The sequence below is a fragment of the Xiphophorus hellerii genome, chromosome 10, assembly GCF_003331165.1.
Source record: "Xiphophorus hellerii strain 12219 chromosome 10, Xiphophorus_hellerii-4.1, whole genome shotgun sequence".
NCBI classification, from domain to species: domain Eukaryota; kingdom Metazoa; phylum Chordata; class Actinopteri; order Cyprinodontiformes; family Poeciliidae; genus Xiphophorus; species Xiphophorus hellerii.
This window is the reverse complement of record NC_045681.1, coordinates 15,050,958-15,066,563: the sequence shown is the minus strand read 5'-3', so window position 1 is coordinate 15,066,563 and position 15,606 is coordinate 15,050,958. Positions and strand designations below refer to the sequence as shown.

The window sequence follows — 15,606 nt, the reverse complement described above, 5'->3', positions numbered from 1 at the left end:
ATTCACTGGGCTTGAGTGTTACCAAACATTGATCAAAGCCAAGTCATATTCACCCATCTTTTTCAGTTAAATACAAAGTTACAATTTATAGAGACATAGAAAATAAGTTGTGTTTACTTAAATCTGTGCAAACCAATTGCCTCAAAAAAATCAATTATTGCAACATATAAAAACAAGTGATGTTACATTGTGCAATTTAAGTGTTGCAAACCTAAAATAACCTTTTAAATGTTATCAGGTTATTCTTACATAACCTGATAACATTTAGTTGTGTAAACTAAACATTAAAGACATCTGGACATATAAGTCAGATGCAAATTGACTTATATGCCAATTTGCAAAAATATTGTTTTCCATGGTAAACAATATTTTTAAACTTGTCTAAAGTGTTATTCTCAACACACACAAAAAATTCTGCCTACATCACCAAAAGCGTTGTATTTGTTACATGCATTAAAAAGCATATTCTCATTGAATCATATTTTATTTTTCAACACTTAAATCAGTTGTACAGAAGTTCAAAAGTTTCTCTTTGGTTTGCAGATTTGCTTGAGCAGAAATGGAGTAACGTCTGGACATGCCCTGAATGTTAAGTGTTAACCCTTCACAATCCAAAATCTTTCAAATACCTAACTTTTTTACATCAACTCAATTTAAAAAGATTAACTTAAAAAGTATATTTTTTTATCTGAAAGTTTATGCAACAAACAACAACTAAATAAATATCCACTGTTATGTACAGAATCAGTGATGCTGAGACCATGGGAACTTTGGTAGTGTGCATGTTAGTCGTTTATTCAGATCTTTTCTAAGTCCAAGGTAACATTTTTTTTTGTTTTTGAGTCCAAGCTTTACTTTCCTTTTGCAGAAGTTTGTTGGTCCAAACAATCCAATTTTAGCCTGATATGTTTACAGAATCTGTTCTGAAATCCTTCCTATGTTTGTGTCTGTAAGGTGACAAGATGTAAAATGATCTGTAAGACACTGGGATTTCAGCATTAAAAACAAAAGCAACCAACCCTGACGTGTATATGTGATGATCACGCTCAGCAGGGATCATATTACATGCTCATATGAGGAGTGAAAACTCCAAGACTATCTAATCTTTATCTTCATGTACAAACATCTGACTCTTCACTGTTATATCACTTTCTCTTTTATGGTTTTCAAAACAAGAAACTGCACAAACTAAAATATGTTCTGACTTAGAGCTCACTCGTGCTGGCTTTCTAGAGACAATCCCAGAGGTACTGACGCAGCCGCCGTTTATGTAACAAGAGATTTGATTAGGACAGCCAGTTCCCTGATGAAGGCATTTCTATTCAGAACTGTAGGTGGCGAGCTTCCAGAGAATCATTCACAGACTGGGAACTGGGAGGGCGTAAACAAGTAGCAGTGGACCAGACTGCGTCATCATGAAGGTTAAGGAAAAGGTTGGAAATTTTATCTTTCAATGAAGAAATCTGATTCACATTGGATCCTAATGAATGGATGTAAAAGCTAATAAACAGTTGAACAGTTAATTTGATTACTGATTATATACAGTATATTAAAAAGCATAGATAAATGGATGGATGGATGGATGGATGGATAGATGGATGGATGGATGGATGGATGGATGGATGGATGGATGGATGGATGGATGGATGGATGGATGGATGGATGGATGGATGGATGGATGGATGGATGGATGGATGGATGGATGGACGGACGGCGGACGGACGGACGGACGGATGGACGGACGGACGGATCCTGTTATACACACAAAACTGGTGTTTATGTAGGTGTGTTAAGAAGAAAGCAATTTCTAAAAGAAAATCTTTGGTCATGTTTGCAGTTTGACACAAGCCACATAGTTTACACAACAAACATGTAGAAGAAAGTGCTCCAGTCAGATTACACCAAAACTGAACTTGGTACTGGTAGTGTTAATGCAAAACACTCTGGGTGATGGAAAACTAACCTTGTACATCACCCTGAGCACACCATCCCTATTGTGAAACATGGCAGTGGCAACATCATACTGTAGGAATGTTTTCTTTTCAGCAGGGAACCTGGTCAGAATTGATGTGGAAAAAAAGCTATTAGAGACTTTAAATATAATAAAGGTTAATCTCCCTGCAGGGCATTTATCCTAAACAGGCAGCCAGACCTCAATCAGCAAAGCTCATTTGTTGATTGAATGGCCTAGTCAAGGCTCAAACATAAATACAAATGCATGTTGAATCCCTTATCCCTTATCGCATCAAACTCGCATTTAATGTCTCATATTAAAGTTAATTGTTTGGATTTAGAAACAAAAGTAAATTATTAACTTGAATAAACTCTAAATATTAACCCACTTGATATGTTTCTGATATCCCTGCCTACTTCTACCCCCACCAAAGTTACTGTTAGTGATTCGTGGAATAAAGTGGGGCTGCCAAACAGCCCCACACTTTACTTAAGTAAAGTATGTTTACTTGAGCCGTTGCTTCAACTGTTCTGGAAGCGTTTCCTTTCTGGGAGGGTCCAAACTAGCCACGCCTTCTAACGGCTCCGATTGGTCACTCTGGAGGGTAAATAAAATTCCTTTCATCTGATTGGTTGAAGATCAGTATTTTTCTTTCGTCCCGCAAGCCGTAGCAGCTAGAAACCAACCCACTCAGAGAAAACTGGGGGCCGAGCCTCCCTTCGGGATTATTATTGACACAAACTGGACCTAAAAGAGAAAGGAACCATCTGATAGCCATCATGAAGTTTGTACGCTTTATAATGAAAAACGCCGCGTTGGCCAGCGCGCCGAAGCACATCGAGCATTTCTCCAAATTCTCTCCGTCTCCGCTCTCCATGAAGCAGTTCATCGATTTCGGTGAGTTGAGCTCGAATTTGATTTTTCCCATTTTAGCGAAGCTACTTGAACGGTTTAAATCCGCTAAATTCTGCAACACCCATTCATGCTGTGGGTTGTAATTGTGAGTTTCAAAGCATGCATATGCTGTGCACGGGCCTGCTGTAATTTGCTGTTCATAGGCGCGCAGTGTTGCATCAGATCTGCTGCAAACTCAGGCTGCACCATTTTGCCTCTAACTGGTCGCAAAACACAAGTTATGATCTGCAGGTGTTAATTTAGATAAAGTAATATAAAATGATAAATGTACTCAAATAAAACAAACTTTAAAGTTAGGTTGATATGCTTGCTCAGACCGTTTAAACCCTAAAGAACTTGGCAACTTGAAGTGAAACAGAGGGAAAATATTTTATTTTTGCAAATAAATTGCTGAATTTATAGGGTTTTTTTCTCTCTCAGACCATTATCCATCATCAAATGAAGTTTTTATGTCTGTCAGTTCTTACCTGGCTCTAACTGTTCACAAACACAACTTCTAAGCTGCAAATGGGTCTGTTTAAAGATGCATCATATTTTACTTTATTTATTCAAAATACACTTAAGTAATTCTAAATAAAATCAGAAATTTTATTTTGCTTACTGAAACCCTTCGAAACCTCAAAAAAAGTAGAACAGTAAGGAATAATTAAAACTTATTGTTTGTGTGAGAAAAATCTGAATTGATTTGTCTCTGTTTACCGCTAACTTTCAGGTTCCATCAATGCCTGTGAAAAGACATCCTTCGTCTTTTTGAGGCAGGAACTCCCTGTGAGACTCTCCAACATCATGAAGGAGATCAACCTCCTGCCAGACAAGCTGCTCACTACTCCCTCAGTCCAAATGGTGCAGAGATGGTGAGTTGTTTGTCCAGGAGACGGCCTATTGATTTTTATTGGCCTGGGTTTTATCTGCAGGCTGATATGTCGCCCTTTCTCGTGGCCAAGTTTTATTACAATCACAGCGGCTGTTGTTTACCACAAACCGGGGCGGTTGATCCGCCCTCATTAGTTACATAACACTCTGAATTACAACAAAGCCCTGTGACCGAGTTGTGCTCTCTCCAACTTGCTCAGAGCGGAGGATGGGGGAGTGGCTGTGAGCTGTGAACTTTAGCCCAGTTTCCCCGTCACAGACCCACGTGACCTGTGTTTTTCTCACTGAACTATTTTTGCTTCCTTCATGAACTTTCACTTCCTTCAGACTTACTCTGCTGTGCCTCCTGTGTTTCTCATTATATGTTTATGGGTTTGTTTTATTTTTTTTTCAGGTATTGTCAGAGTTTAATGGAGATCCTTGACTTCCTAGACACGAATCCAGATGATCACAGAGTGCTTGCAGAGTAAGGCTTTAGTTCTTGTAAAGATGTTATAACAGAAGACTAATTTCCCAATTAATGCATCTGTTTCTGGAAGATGCTAAGTCCCCGACAGCTGAAGGTGTATACTTTCTCCCCAGGTTTGTCGATGCCTTGGTTACCATCAGAAACAGACACAACGACGTGGTGCCGACCATGGCGCAGGGGATCATTGAATACAAGGAGGTTTTTCCCCAGGATGTGGTCACCAACCAGAACATCCAGTATTTTCTGGACCGCTTCTACATGAGCCGCATCTCCATACGAATGCTGATCAACCAACACAGTAAGCCCACAACCAGTTTCAAAATTCAGCTAGATTTTATTTTTTTGTGTTTGTTTCTTTAATTTTTGGTCATATTTTTCATTTTTGGTTTACTTTCATTACTGTTTTGTTTATTATTATTTTATGCCAAAGAATTTTTTTTTAGATATTTGTTAGTGACATGTTACAATTTTCATTTGTCACCTACCTGATGAACAACCTAATCATTCACAAAAGAAATCCTTAAAGGCAAATATTGAAAAATGCCCATTACAGTTATAATCTGAGGTGATTTAGACAACGACTGTAACAGAAGTTCCTCCCTCATTTTTCTTTCAGTCAGCATTGACCTTACTAAGACACCACTGTTCAGCAGAGGACAGATTTATTGAGCTAGGTTTTTAAAATGTCAGTTTTGCACTTTTGTACTGAAAATCATCCCTTGTTGCAGTTATTTCTATGAATATTGAATATTATTGGGTAGATATGACAGCAAAGGGAGAGTTTAGCTACTTATCTCATTTGGATTGGCGACAGACATTCACATATTTAAATTTACACAAGTCTATTACAAACATCACACCCCACAAATGATAAGAGCCAAAAGAAAGGAAAAAAGTGGTTAAGGCCACTGCTGCGTCAGCATGTTCTTCGTTTATCAGCACAGATAGCCTATCTCTGCTTAGCTGCTGACATTTTCAGGCCCCTGTGCATTTATGCTGCAACTGAATTCGTATGTGCAGTAAAACCCGCACAACTGGTGCAGAAGGAGATAAGAGAAAGAATGAAAGGTGTCTTTTTTTTCCTTTTTACCTGGTACGGTCCTGCACAGTCTAGTTTTGTTTGTCAGAGAGCGCCTGGATAATCCACGATGTTGACAGACAAACTGCTGAAGCATGCATTATCATTGATCCAAAGTGAAATATTTCGAAACTGCTGTTACATGAAGGGCAAACGTTAAGAGTTATATAACCTCGTCCCTATCGAACCAGTTTCACACCCGGGCAACTTTTAATGCCCTACACGTCTTTCGTAACATTTTGTTTTTCCAAACTAAGGGGAGAGCAGAATGACTGCATGTAAGCATGGAAATCACATAATACTATTTTTTACTCTTCTTTTGCACAGGCAATACCAAGCCCAAGAGTCTTGCCTGTGCAAAAGACAAGACTTTCACACATTTAAAAACTTTTTTTCTTGCAAAAACTTTGTAGGTAAAATATAAAATGTCGAATACCCCTGATCTTCCCTTATTCCCTTGTTTTCTGCAGCTCTTGTGTTTGATGGCACCACTAACCCAGTCCACCCAAACACAATAGGAAGCATCGACCCTCAATGCAATGTAGGAGATGTAGTCCAAGGTCAGTATGAACTTGACTTAAGGCCTCAAAATACTTAAACTGGCCACAATTTATAGCAATCATTGGTTTTTTTTTAGCTACTTTAAAGGTTTTAAAGTAGCTGCAATCATGTTCCATCCACTTTAAAAACAATGTTGTGTTTTGTTTTGTTTGCAATTAAAATTAAGTTTCTTTTCATTATCATCAGACGCCTTCCACAGTGCTAAGATGTTGTGTGACCAGTATTACCTCCGCTCTCCTGATTTGGTTCTGCAGGAAATGAACCGTAAGTTTTCCATTGATTTGTTCCATGTAGTTTAACAATTCGGTGCTTTGCAAAAGTTTTCATAGTTCTTGACCCTTTTTCACTTTTTCTGAAGTTTCACTGTATTTTATGGGAATTTCTCAAAACAGACCAACACAAAGCAGATTAAATAAAAATTTGTATATTGTGCCTTTCTTTTTACCCCCCTAAATATAGTCCATTGCAAACAACCACCTTCAGAAATGTCCCCACTGTGGGAGCAAAAGATGTGTGTAGCAGATTATGAATGAGGAGCTGATCTCTGTATATATTTTTTTTATTCTTCTTTTGCACAGACAAGACGAAGAGTCACCCCATAAGCATCGTTTATGTGCCCTCCCACCTTTACCACATGTTGTTTGAGCTTTTCAAGGTAGGAGATGCTGCCTTCTAATTCATGCATATGCCTAAAATTAACAATCATTTTAAAAAAAATCTAAGTTTATTTTTTTCTCTTTGTAGAATGCAATGAGAGCTACCATTGAGACTCATGAAAACAGCAACAGCCTCCCACCCATAAAGGTCATGGTGTCTCTCGGTGGAGAGGACATGTCAATCAAGGTGAGACAAAGTTTAAAGTGCAGGGCAACTATATTTCCATTTCCAGCAGTTACTTAGATAAGATGAGTGCAAATAGTTTTACAACTTCAAAGGGCAGTAAAGAATATGCTTCATGGTCAGATAAAATCTTTTATTTTGGAGCAGGAAGACGCCAAATCTTTATCTCCTCTAAGTGTTTTACATAGTAGTACGAAGGACTTTTGCGCTGAAGAAATCTGAATGTGAATAATTGATCAGTTTTGTCTTTCAATGTGTGAATTTCCCAGTTTTAAATGAAGCCAATATTTCCCAGCAGAAGTTGTTTTTGCTCTCTGAATGTTTGATCTGTCCCACTTATGTAACAATTTAGTCCTCGTTTCAGCACAGCGCTTTCTGTAGCCTCTCCGATAAGATAAGTCGATATTTTTCACCGGGACCAGCAGGTCTCTGGTTGTCATCTGGCTACAACTGGCCCAGTTGAACAAACAGAGTCGCTATAGAAAACATCAGATGATCTTTCAGTGCCTCGTTAGTAAAATTTGATCAATCTCAAGAAGTCAAACTGATCTATGTTGGATAAAAACAAAAGCTCTAGGTCAGGGGTAACACTGGATACTTTTTCTACGTGTATCAAACAGTGGTTGCTAAGTTATCCAAATGACCATCCTGACGTAAAGTAGTAGTAGTTGCATTTTTCTAAATATTTTATGTATACATCTCTGCTTATCATTAACCTCACAGGGACTAATTTCTTTGGAAAAATGAGCTTTTATTTGCAAAATCTGCAATTTAACGATTACAACATTCTACCTAATCTGTTCATTTTTGATCAGGTTAGCTCTCATCTCCTGTCAGCACTCATGTCTTCTGTTTCTCTGTCTGTTCCCCTGTAGGTGAGCGACAGAGGCGGCGGCGTCCCGTTTCGCAAGATCGAGAACCTTTTCAGCTACATGTACTCCACTGCTCCTGCTCCACAGATCAGCGACCACTCCAGTACACCCTTGGTAAGGAGGGTTTGGTTTAGATGTACAGATGCTCTCAGCCTTTGTGCTTCTCAAAAATGTCTTTAGTCTTTTATTTAGACTTTTCTCTGTAGAGGTCGCATTTCTACCGCCTTTTTTTTGTCATCTGTCGTTATCTCCCTAGTCAACAAAAGCGATTCTGAAATAAGGTGCTACTAGTTCCAAACTACAAATTTTAAGCCTTTCCCCTTTCTCTGCAGGCTGGATTCGGCTACGGCCTTCCCATTTCTCGTCTCTACGCTAAGTATTTCCAGGGGGATCTGCAGCTTTACTCGATGGAGGGTTTCGGCACAGATGCTGTCATCTACTTGAAGGTGAGCTAGTTTGTGCATGAAACTGTGGCACAAAACAATCGGGTGTGAACTTCCTTTTGATTTAGTAAATTTCTTTTTCTGATATGTCCCTCTAGGCTCTTTCCACGGACTCTATCGAAAGGTTGCCAGTGTACAACAAAACCGCTCTGAAGAACTACAAAGTGTGCCAGGAGGCTGATGACTGGTGTGTGCCCAGTAAAGAACCCTTAGATCTGCGCAAATACAAGGTGGCCTAGTCAGACCTTCGGGTCCAACCGCTGCTGTAAGACTACGAAGCATGGATTCTCCATGAACCACGTCCTAGTATTCCCATGGGATCATCCGCCGAAGCAGATGAGCTTCTTACACCTCCCAGAACCAGAGCAGATTTCAGCCGACGTCACCAGTAGCATGTCATTTCCAGCTTCTGTCATTCTTTCTGGTTTCTGTAATAGAGAATTAGACAAACTCGGAACTGCTACTAACAGGACATTTAAAGAAAGTTACCATTGAGACCTGGTGAAGCAGCCCGAGCGCTGCTGAAACGAGACTCGGCATCAAGCGGTAAAAGGTGGAGTCATGTGCAGGTGGGGGTAGACGGAGGAGGGCACCCAGCCCATTATTGGGTGTCAGAAAATGAGAGAGAAGTCGAGAGCAAGAGTGGACAGAGGAAGTTGAAAGAGATCCAGCAGTTTTGAGTTAGATGTCGAGGCTTTTACAGAACAGTGAAATCTGTTGTTCATCTATGCCTTATAGTAGCAAATCCTCGCAAAGGCACGTTTTGTTTTAATACTTGAACTATCACAACTGATATTTGCACCTTAAATTTGATGGTACTGTAATGGTGTTTGGTTTGGGAATTTGGAGCAAATGCTAGACTCTAAAGTTGAGTTGTTTTTTGTGGGGGGGTTTTGCATTAATTTCCTTGCAGACTTTTTGTATTTCAGCCTTTGCAAATGTAAAAAAAAAAACTGATCTTGTGCTCAGTTTTTTGGACCAGGCTGAATTTAATCCTCCTTTTTTGTGCATTATTTGTAAGAACTACAAAGAAAAAGGGCATCATTTTCAACAAGCTGCAGCCCCACTGGGCCCAAGTTTGCTGTCAGTCCATCAGAGTATTTGCCAGCCTTGTCTCAAAGCTAACATCTTGAAGACGAAGTCATTATAAATGAGTGTTATTAAGCCCCAGTGGGTGCCATGTTTGTGGTTTTAATAGGCCAGTTTTTCGCACACTGTGCCAAATGAGACTGCCACGGGTCCAGATGTGTTCACAATAGTTTTTATTGTGTTTATCTAACTCATGCAGTGTGTAAAATGTTATTTTTATAGCTACATTTTGACTGAAAGTGTAGCTAACAGTATTTAACATGTAAATACGGTTAATAAAAACAGAAACACCTGTAGGCAAAATGTTATTTTTGTCTCTTTTTTTTCTTCTCTGTGTTTGGTCATTATAAGGTTGTTAATTAAATCTGTGCAAAGAGACATGAACAAAGCACACAGAGCTACCGGCCTAGTGTCACTGGCAAAGAGATCAGGTAGAGCTGCCGTTCCATCATCGGATAGTTGAAAAGAAGCTTCTTGCTGCACTTATAGCTACGTTGTTCATTGCTGTTGCCACTCTATTCGCCTGTGAGTACAAACTGTTTTGTCACACGGTTATGCCAGCAGACGAGTGAGTGGACCACATTGTTTTCTGGCCATTTCTGGCTAAAAGCCCAGTGAGGCAGAGGTTGCAGCGGGTAAACCGAGAAGGGAAAATCTTGTTTGTCTAGTATTCGAAGCATGTGAGACCCCCGCAGCTAGAGGCCAATAGCCTGAGGCAGTGCACTGAGCACTGAGGCAGTGCTATTAATAGCTGACTGCTTATAGACTTTGCTGGAGGTGATTTTTCAACCATCACCATAATTCTCCTTTATCTGACGGATTATTAGCAATAAATACGTTTCTGTGACACAGTTCACAGAAACGTGGTAGACACAATATGAAGCGGAAGGAAAATTTAGAAGGAATTCCATTTTTGTTTAATTAAAAATCTATAAAATAGGACAGACACATTGAGTTCCTTAAGTCAATGCTTTATATGGCCATCTTTGTACTTAATTTTTAAATTTCAAGTCATTTGGGATTTTTGTAGATCTAAAGACTGAAATTCCTCCATATTTTTCTTTGCTTAGTTGCTCAGATGCAGTCAGACTGGATGGAAAGTCTCTATGAACGCCAATCTTTAGGTCATGCAATAAATTCATAATTGAATTCTGGTCTGGACTGACTGGGCCGAGCTAACACACGAGTATTCTTAATATGCTTGACCTAAGTCAGTGTTTCCCAACCCCGGAATTCAAGGCACCCTGCCTTTAATGCTTTAGGTGTTGCCCTGCTTCAGAACACCCCATTTTAATTATGACTGATTAACAGGCTTTTGTTGAATTGCATACATCAGAATTAGGTGTGTCAAAGCAGCGACTTATCTCAAACATGCAGGACAGTGTGCCATCCGGACCAGAGTTGATAAATTATTGCATTTGTTTTTCTGGCTGCACATTAAGGCTTGTTGTTCTGCTGAAAGGTGAACCTCTGGATTTCTACTTGTATTTAGTCCCATCCATCTCCTCATTAACTCTGATCCCCCTGCATGTTGGCACATAAGCAGAAAATTTCTGGTTTTACCCTTTTCTTGTCTCCCCCAAGACGACTTCATGCAGAACTTCTTGTGGCTTTCTTTCAACAATGGCTTTTTTTCCTGTCAACCTGCAAACAGCAACCTGCTGATTATATTTGACTGTTACAACATCATTTTTACCTTTGCATTGTATATCAGTTACAACAGGGCTAAGGCTTAATGTTGAGGAAACCTAAGCTACTTCTCTGAAGCAATTGTTGTTTAAATCCCTGCTGGCAACTGTAAGGTGATTAGCGAGATCTAAAAACATAAAGTTATTTCTGTTCTGAAAATCTTTCTAATCTGTGATTGGTACTGTGAAGTAGTATTGTATTATGTTTAAAAGAAAGGCTCTGCGTAAAGGAACATTTGCTGATTGGATTTTGGATATTGTATAACCACAGCAAGAGCTTCGTCCACATTATGAGAGAAATTCAAATATGTTTCTGGTACAAGTTGGACTCTGCAGTGGTCATGTTTGTGGTGTCCATAGTGGAGCATAACATTGCTGTAGCTAGGTGTCTGGTTTGGGAACCTCAGTGTATCATCTCTACTTTTTAGAGACAATGTGGTTCTGTCGGAGTCCTACTGCCATGACCATCGAAATCAGAGCTGTTCCTCCCCATTAGATTCATTCAGTTGAGGTAATTTACATTTCTGATCAGAATGCCTGTCTTTGTTTAGGATACGTTCCACTGGGACAGACATAGGAACCCACTGGACAGAGCATATTTCCCTTCTGGCTCTTTGAATCTCTTTAAGAGAATTCACATCAGCTGCACAATGTCATGTCTTGTCAGTTTTCACACATCGTTTTATGCCTTTCACACACGTTTGATGCGTTGCGCTGAAGCGTGCTGAACCAGAATAGGCCTTCTCTATGTGTGTATGGGCCTAAGCCAACCTCTGTTGGGTACACAATCCGACTTCGTGACCATATTTAGATCAGCTGCTTTTGGCCTTATGACCCACACAAACATGATACGGGTTGTGAAATAAGCTTCACCTGACCTTCTCACCAGACCTTTCATTCATCAGCAAACACAAGTGGATAGGGGGCGATAACAACATGCCAAGTAGAACTTAGCGCTCAACTCACAAATGGGTGATTACATAAACATATTGATGCATGAACATTTTGTGTACAAATGAATAGCCTTCAACTTTCAAAGAACATATTTAGGAGTTCTTGGTTGACTTCAAATCTATGTTATTTAATTTTTTCTTGGTTTTACTTTTCAGTAAACCTATTATGATTATTTTATTTGTCAGGCATTTAAACCTCATTCAAGCACAATTTAAAGTTCGTCATTTCAGTTGTTTATATGCTGAATGAACTGAACGAGCTTCTGAACATAAAAGTTGCACTTTTTTATAAGGAGTGCAAATATTTTAACAAAATATTTTAACTCTAATTTGTTGACAAACCTTATTAAGCTCACCTTTTAACCTCTTTCCTTTCTATGATAATAATCAATTATGCTAACATTTGTCGGGAAACATAAATTATGCATAAATAAGTGGAGACGCATCCAGCAATTAGCCAGGCTCAGATTTGACCAATTTACCCATGACCAACTCTAACTGCCTACTTATCTTTGCGGCTGACTAGTGACAGGGTCAGATGTTTCCCAAAATCTCCATCCTATTGGTTGATCAATTCCTCATGATGACTCATTCCCAGAAACCTCCAGCTCTATGTGAGCTGCTGAGTTTTGAGACTAAAAGTAGAGAGAGAAACGGTACAACAGACACATCAAGAAGTCGGTTGCTCTGTTGGTTTTATCAGATTTTGTGTGAGGTTCCTGAAAACTTTTAATATTTTTCTGTTTTACTCCCCTCCTGAAAGACTTTCAGTTTCCCTCACTTATTCTTCAAACATGTTTATTGATTCTGAATCCAAAGTGAGCAGTCTTTTGACTCCCTCGAAGTTAGTAACAAGATGGCTACTTGCCTTTTTATGCCACAAAGCCCTTTGTTTAAATTTCACAGAGAGACCAGTAAAATTTATAAAAGTACAATCTTTAATCAGTTTAGACACTATTGAACATCCAACATATAATTCAGAGAATGCTCCCTTTATTTTTCTGTCTGTAAATTTCATGTTAGGATTGTTATGTTTTCTAATTAGTTTTTTTTGCCTTCCTTTTGCTTAAATATATTAATTGTAAATGTAATTAATAATAAATGTTTTCATTGATTAAGTGTAAATATTCTGCATAGCAAACAGATGATCCCTCCTTCTGCTATAAATCATAAAAACAACAGAGTATCTAATGTACATTAATATCTGTAGGCACATTTTAGGATTCATGAAACACAACCCTAATTATTCAATCTTATTAAATATGTTTTCTATCATATTATACAAGGTCATAATAAGGTAGTTGGAAAAAGAATTCAGGCTCTCCTCCCATTTGTTTTTGTCAATGAGTAAAACATCCATGTGGGGCTTCTGTTATGGGCTCAAGTCTATCCAGGTCTAGCAGGCCACCAGGATCTAATCTAAAAACAACCATGAGCAAGCTGTTTACTCAAACACGAGCTAGTAGATCTGCATGCATCGAGGAGTGGAAAGAATCCAGTGGTGTCATCCTTATCACATGGAAACAAAAGCCTCTGATTAACTCGCTGTAGCAACAGGAACGGCTGCCAAAGCACATCGTGTCCAACATCTCGTGTGTATGTTTTTGTGTCAGGAAGTTCTTAGAGTTCACATCATGCATGACGTGCAGAGACCGAACAGCAGCTACCGTTAAGTCATTTGCAATATGAAGCTTTGAGATGGTTTATTGATGATTATGTTGCTTTAATGACTCGTCCTAACATGAATACTGTATTATCATACTTTTATGATATTACAATACTATTCCGTTTATTTCAATGCCTGGAAAGATCGATCCTGATCTCATTCTAGTCTTGCTGGAAGGTGAACTTCCACCTTGGTCTACAGCGTTTTGCAGCTTCTAACAAGTTTTCTCCCCAGTTTTGCCTCTGAGCTCCATCCATCTGACCAGAACACTGTCTCACACAGGTTGGCTACCTTTTAATTACTAACATTAAGTATGTCAACAGATTTGCCTACCAGGTATGTGGATCTCTGCAGCTCCCAAAGGATTATTGGGTTCTTTTCTCATTAATGCTCTCCTTCCCTGTCGTTTTGGTTTAAACTGACTTCCATGTCTTGGTAGATTTACAGTTGGTGCCATTCTCTTTCATATTCAAGTGATGATTAAACACTCATTGGCATTTTAAAAGCTGCTTCAAACTTAACTACAACTTTATCCCTGACCTCTATGTTGAATTCCTTTGGTCTTTGTGGCAGTGTTTGCTTGCTGAAGTTCTTTAACAAACCTCAGTCTACCTGAGGAATCATTTAGCTGAGATCAAATTGCACAGAGGTAAACTCTATTTACTAATTATATTACCTTTGGCAAAATTTCACCAAATTTTGCCAAAGGGGATCAGAGTAAAAGTGCAAAACACCACACTGTTCACCATTTAAATTCGTTGATAATTTTAAGGTAATTTACTATTTTCTTCCACTTCACAGTTACACTTTGTATTTTTGTTTTTTAGATAAAATCCCCCAAAACACATTAAAGGCTGTTTGTAACATGACAAAAATGTGAAAATGTTCGTTGTGTGTGCACAATTTTGTATATATTCATGCATTACAACACAAAAATTGTTGACAAAAGCGATGTTATGGCCATTAGCAATAACAGTTTTCTAAATTGGCTATGAGGGTCTAAATTAAACACACAAGCTTTGCATTATTGATAACTGTAGTTAAACCAAAAATATTTAGTAGAAAGAGGAGAAATAGGAATTTCATTTCCTTTAGAATCAAAATACATGAATAAGGGTAAAGAGTTTCATTTCTCCTTTATGTTTGAGATAGTTGCTTTATTTCAGTGTGAGAATAGTATTTAATTGTGAGCTTTTTTTTAGAACTGTGGCATTGAAGAAACATATAAATGGGCTTCATTTTAATCTCATACTGGAAGGAAGACTGTTTCTTGATGGTCTACTTAGATTTGCCCAATGAAATGAAAATGGAAGAAGTGCTCTGCTGAGACAAATAGAAACTTAACTAGATTAAAAATAAAATAGAACTTAATCAAGATAACGCAATCAACCCTTGCATACAATAAATGCTGTTTAGTAACATACACAACAACTACAATTATATGACCAAAACTGCTCAAGATTAAATATGGAAAATCAAATTGTAGATATAAAAAAATCATTCCAATGGCTCCAACACATCAAATAATAATCATAAAGTAGTGTTAAATGATAAACAACAAAGAGAGAGCTCAGTTCCAAGTCTCATTGACCTGCACCTTTCACCGTGATATCGCTTTATGACATCGGGACTTTGCAACTGCATGCCTGCTAGCCTGTGTTTGGCACACATTTCAATTAAACATTCTCAAATGTTTCAACAAAGACCTACAGCAAACGTATGATTGTTACTTTGATGTGTAGTAGTTACATAGAAATTTCAATTTTATGTGCACTAAATATTTGATTTTATTGTATTTTAATGCAAGTCATAGTTGTAGTGAAAGTACTAGTGCTCCGAATATAATGTCGTGGCTTCATTTAGAATCCGTTCCTCTGCCGCCCTCTGGTGGTAAGTTTGGTGAAAACAATACATTTTTAGTTAACATATGAAAGTGGATTTCCTAGTTTTCTTTGAAAGAGATGTTTGTTGTCTGAGATGTTTGTTTCCTGTTTATTGTTTAAAAAAATGAGACAGTAATTTCTTGAATTTCAAAACTGAAGATAAGCAATTCATTACAAATAAAATGCAGGACTCAGTCCTGCCTATACTATGCCCTCTTTTCAAAATGTCTCTATTAAACTAAGAAGTAAGGTTTTTCTCAGAGTAGGTCGGAAGAATGTACAATTCCCAGCAAAACTTTTATTTCACATGTAAGCAGCTATC

At 38.3% G+C, this 15,606-nt stretch overlaps 1 protein-coding gene across 1 annotated transcript; it reads left to right on the top strand.

Annotated features, from left to right (window-relative positions):
• Window positions 1-2,621: 2,621 nt before the first annotated feature.
• Window positions 2,622-9,402, top strand: pdk2a (pyruvate dehydrogenase kinase 2a). Its single transcript, XM_032574591.1, has 11 exons — window positions 2,622-2,851; window positions 3,582-3,723; window positions 4,137-4,208; window positions 4,325-4,509; window positions 5,760-5,849; window positions 6,037-6,114; window positions 6,429-6,505; window positions 6,595-6,693; window positions 7,566-7,676; window positions 7,895-8,008; window positions 8,104-9,402. Exons 1-11 carry the CDS (start codon window positions 2,734-2,736, stop codon window positions 8,242-8,244), a joined length of 1,227 nt encoding a protein of 408 aa, XP_032430482.1. The 5' UTR covers window positions 2,622-2,733; the 3' UTR covers window positions 8,245-9,402.
• The last annotated feature ends 6,204 nt before the right edge of the window (window positions 9,403-15,606 follow it).

Coding starts and splice junctions, on each gene's coding strand:
- pdk2a (XM_032574591.1), top strand. CDS start 2,734: ATGAAGTTTGTACGCTTTATAATGAAAAACGCCGCGTTGGCCAGCGCG. Junction 5,850..6,036: donor TGTAGGAGATGTAGTCCAAG/GTCAGTATGAAC, acceptor CATTATCATCAG/ACGCCTTCCACAGTGCTAAG. Junction 6,506..6,594: donor TGTTGTTTGAGCTTTTCAAG/GTAGGAGATGCT, acceptor TTCTCTTTGTAG/AATGCAATGAGAGCTACCAT.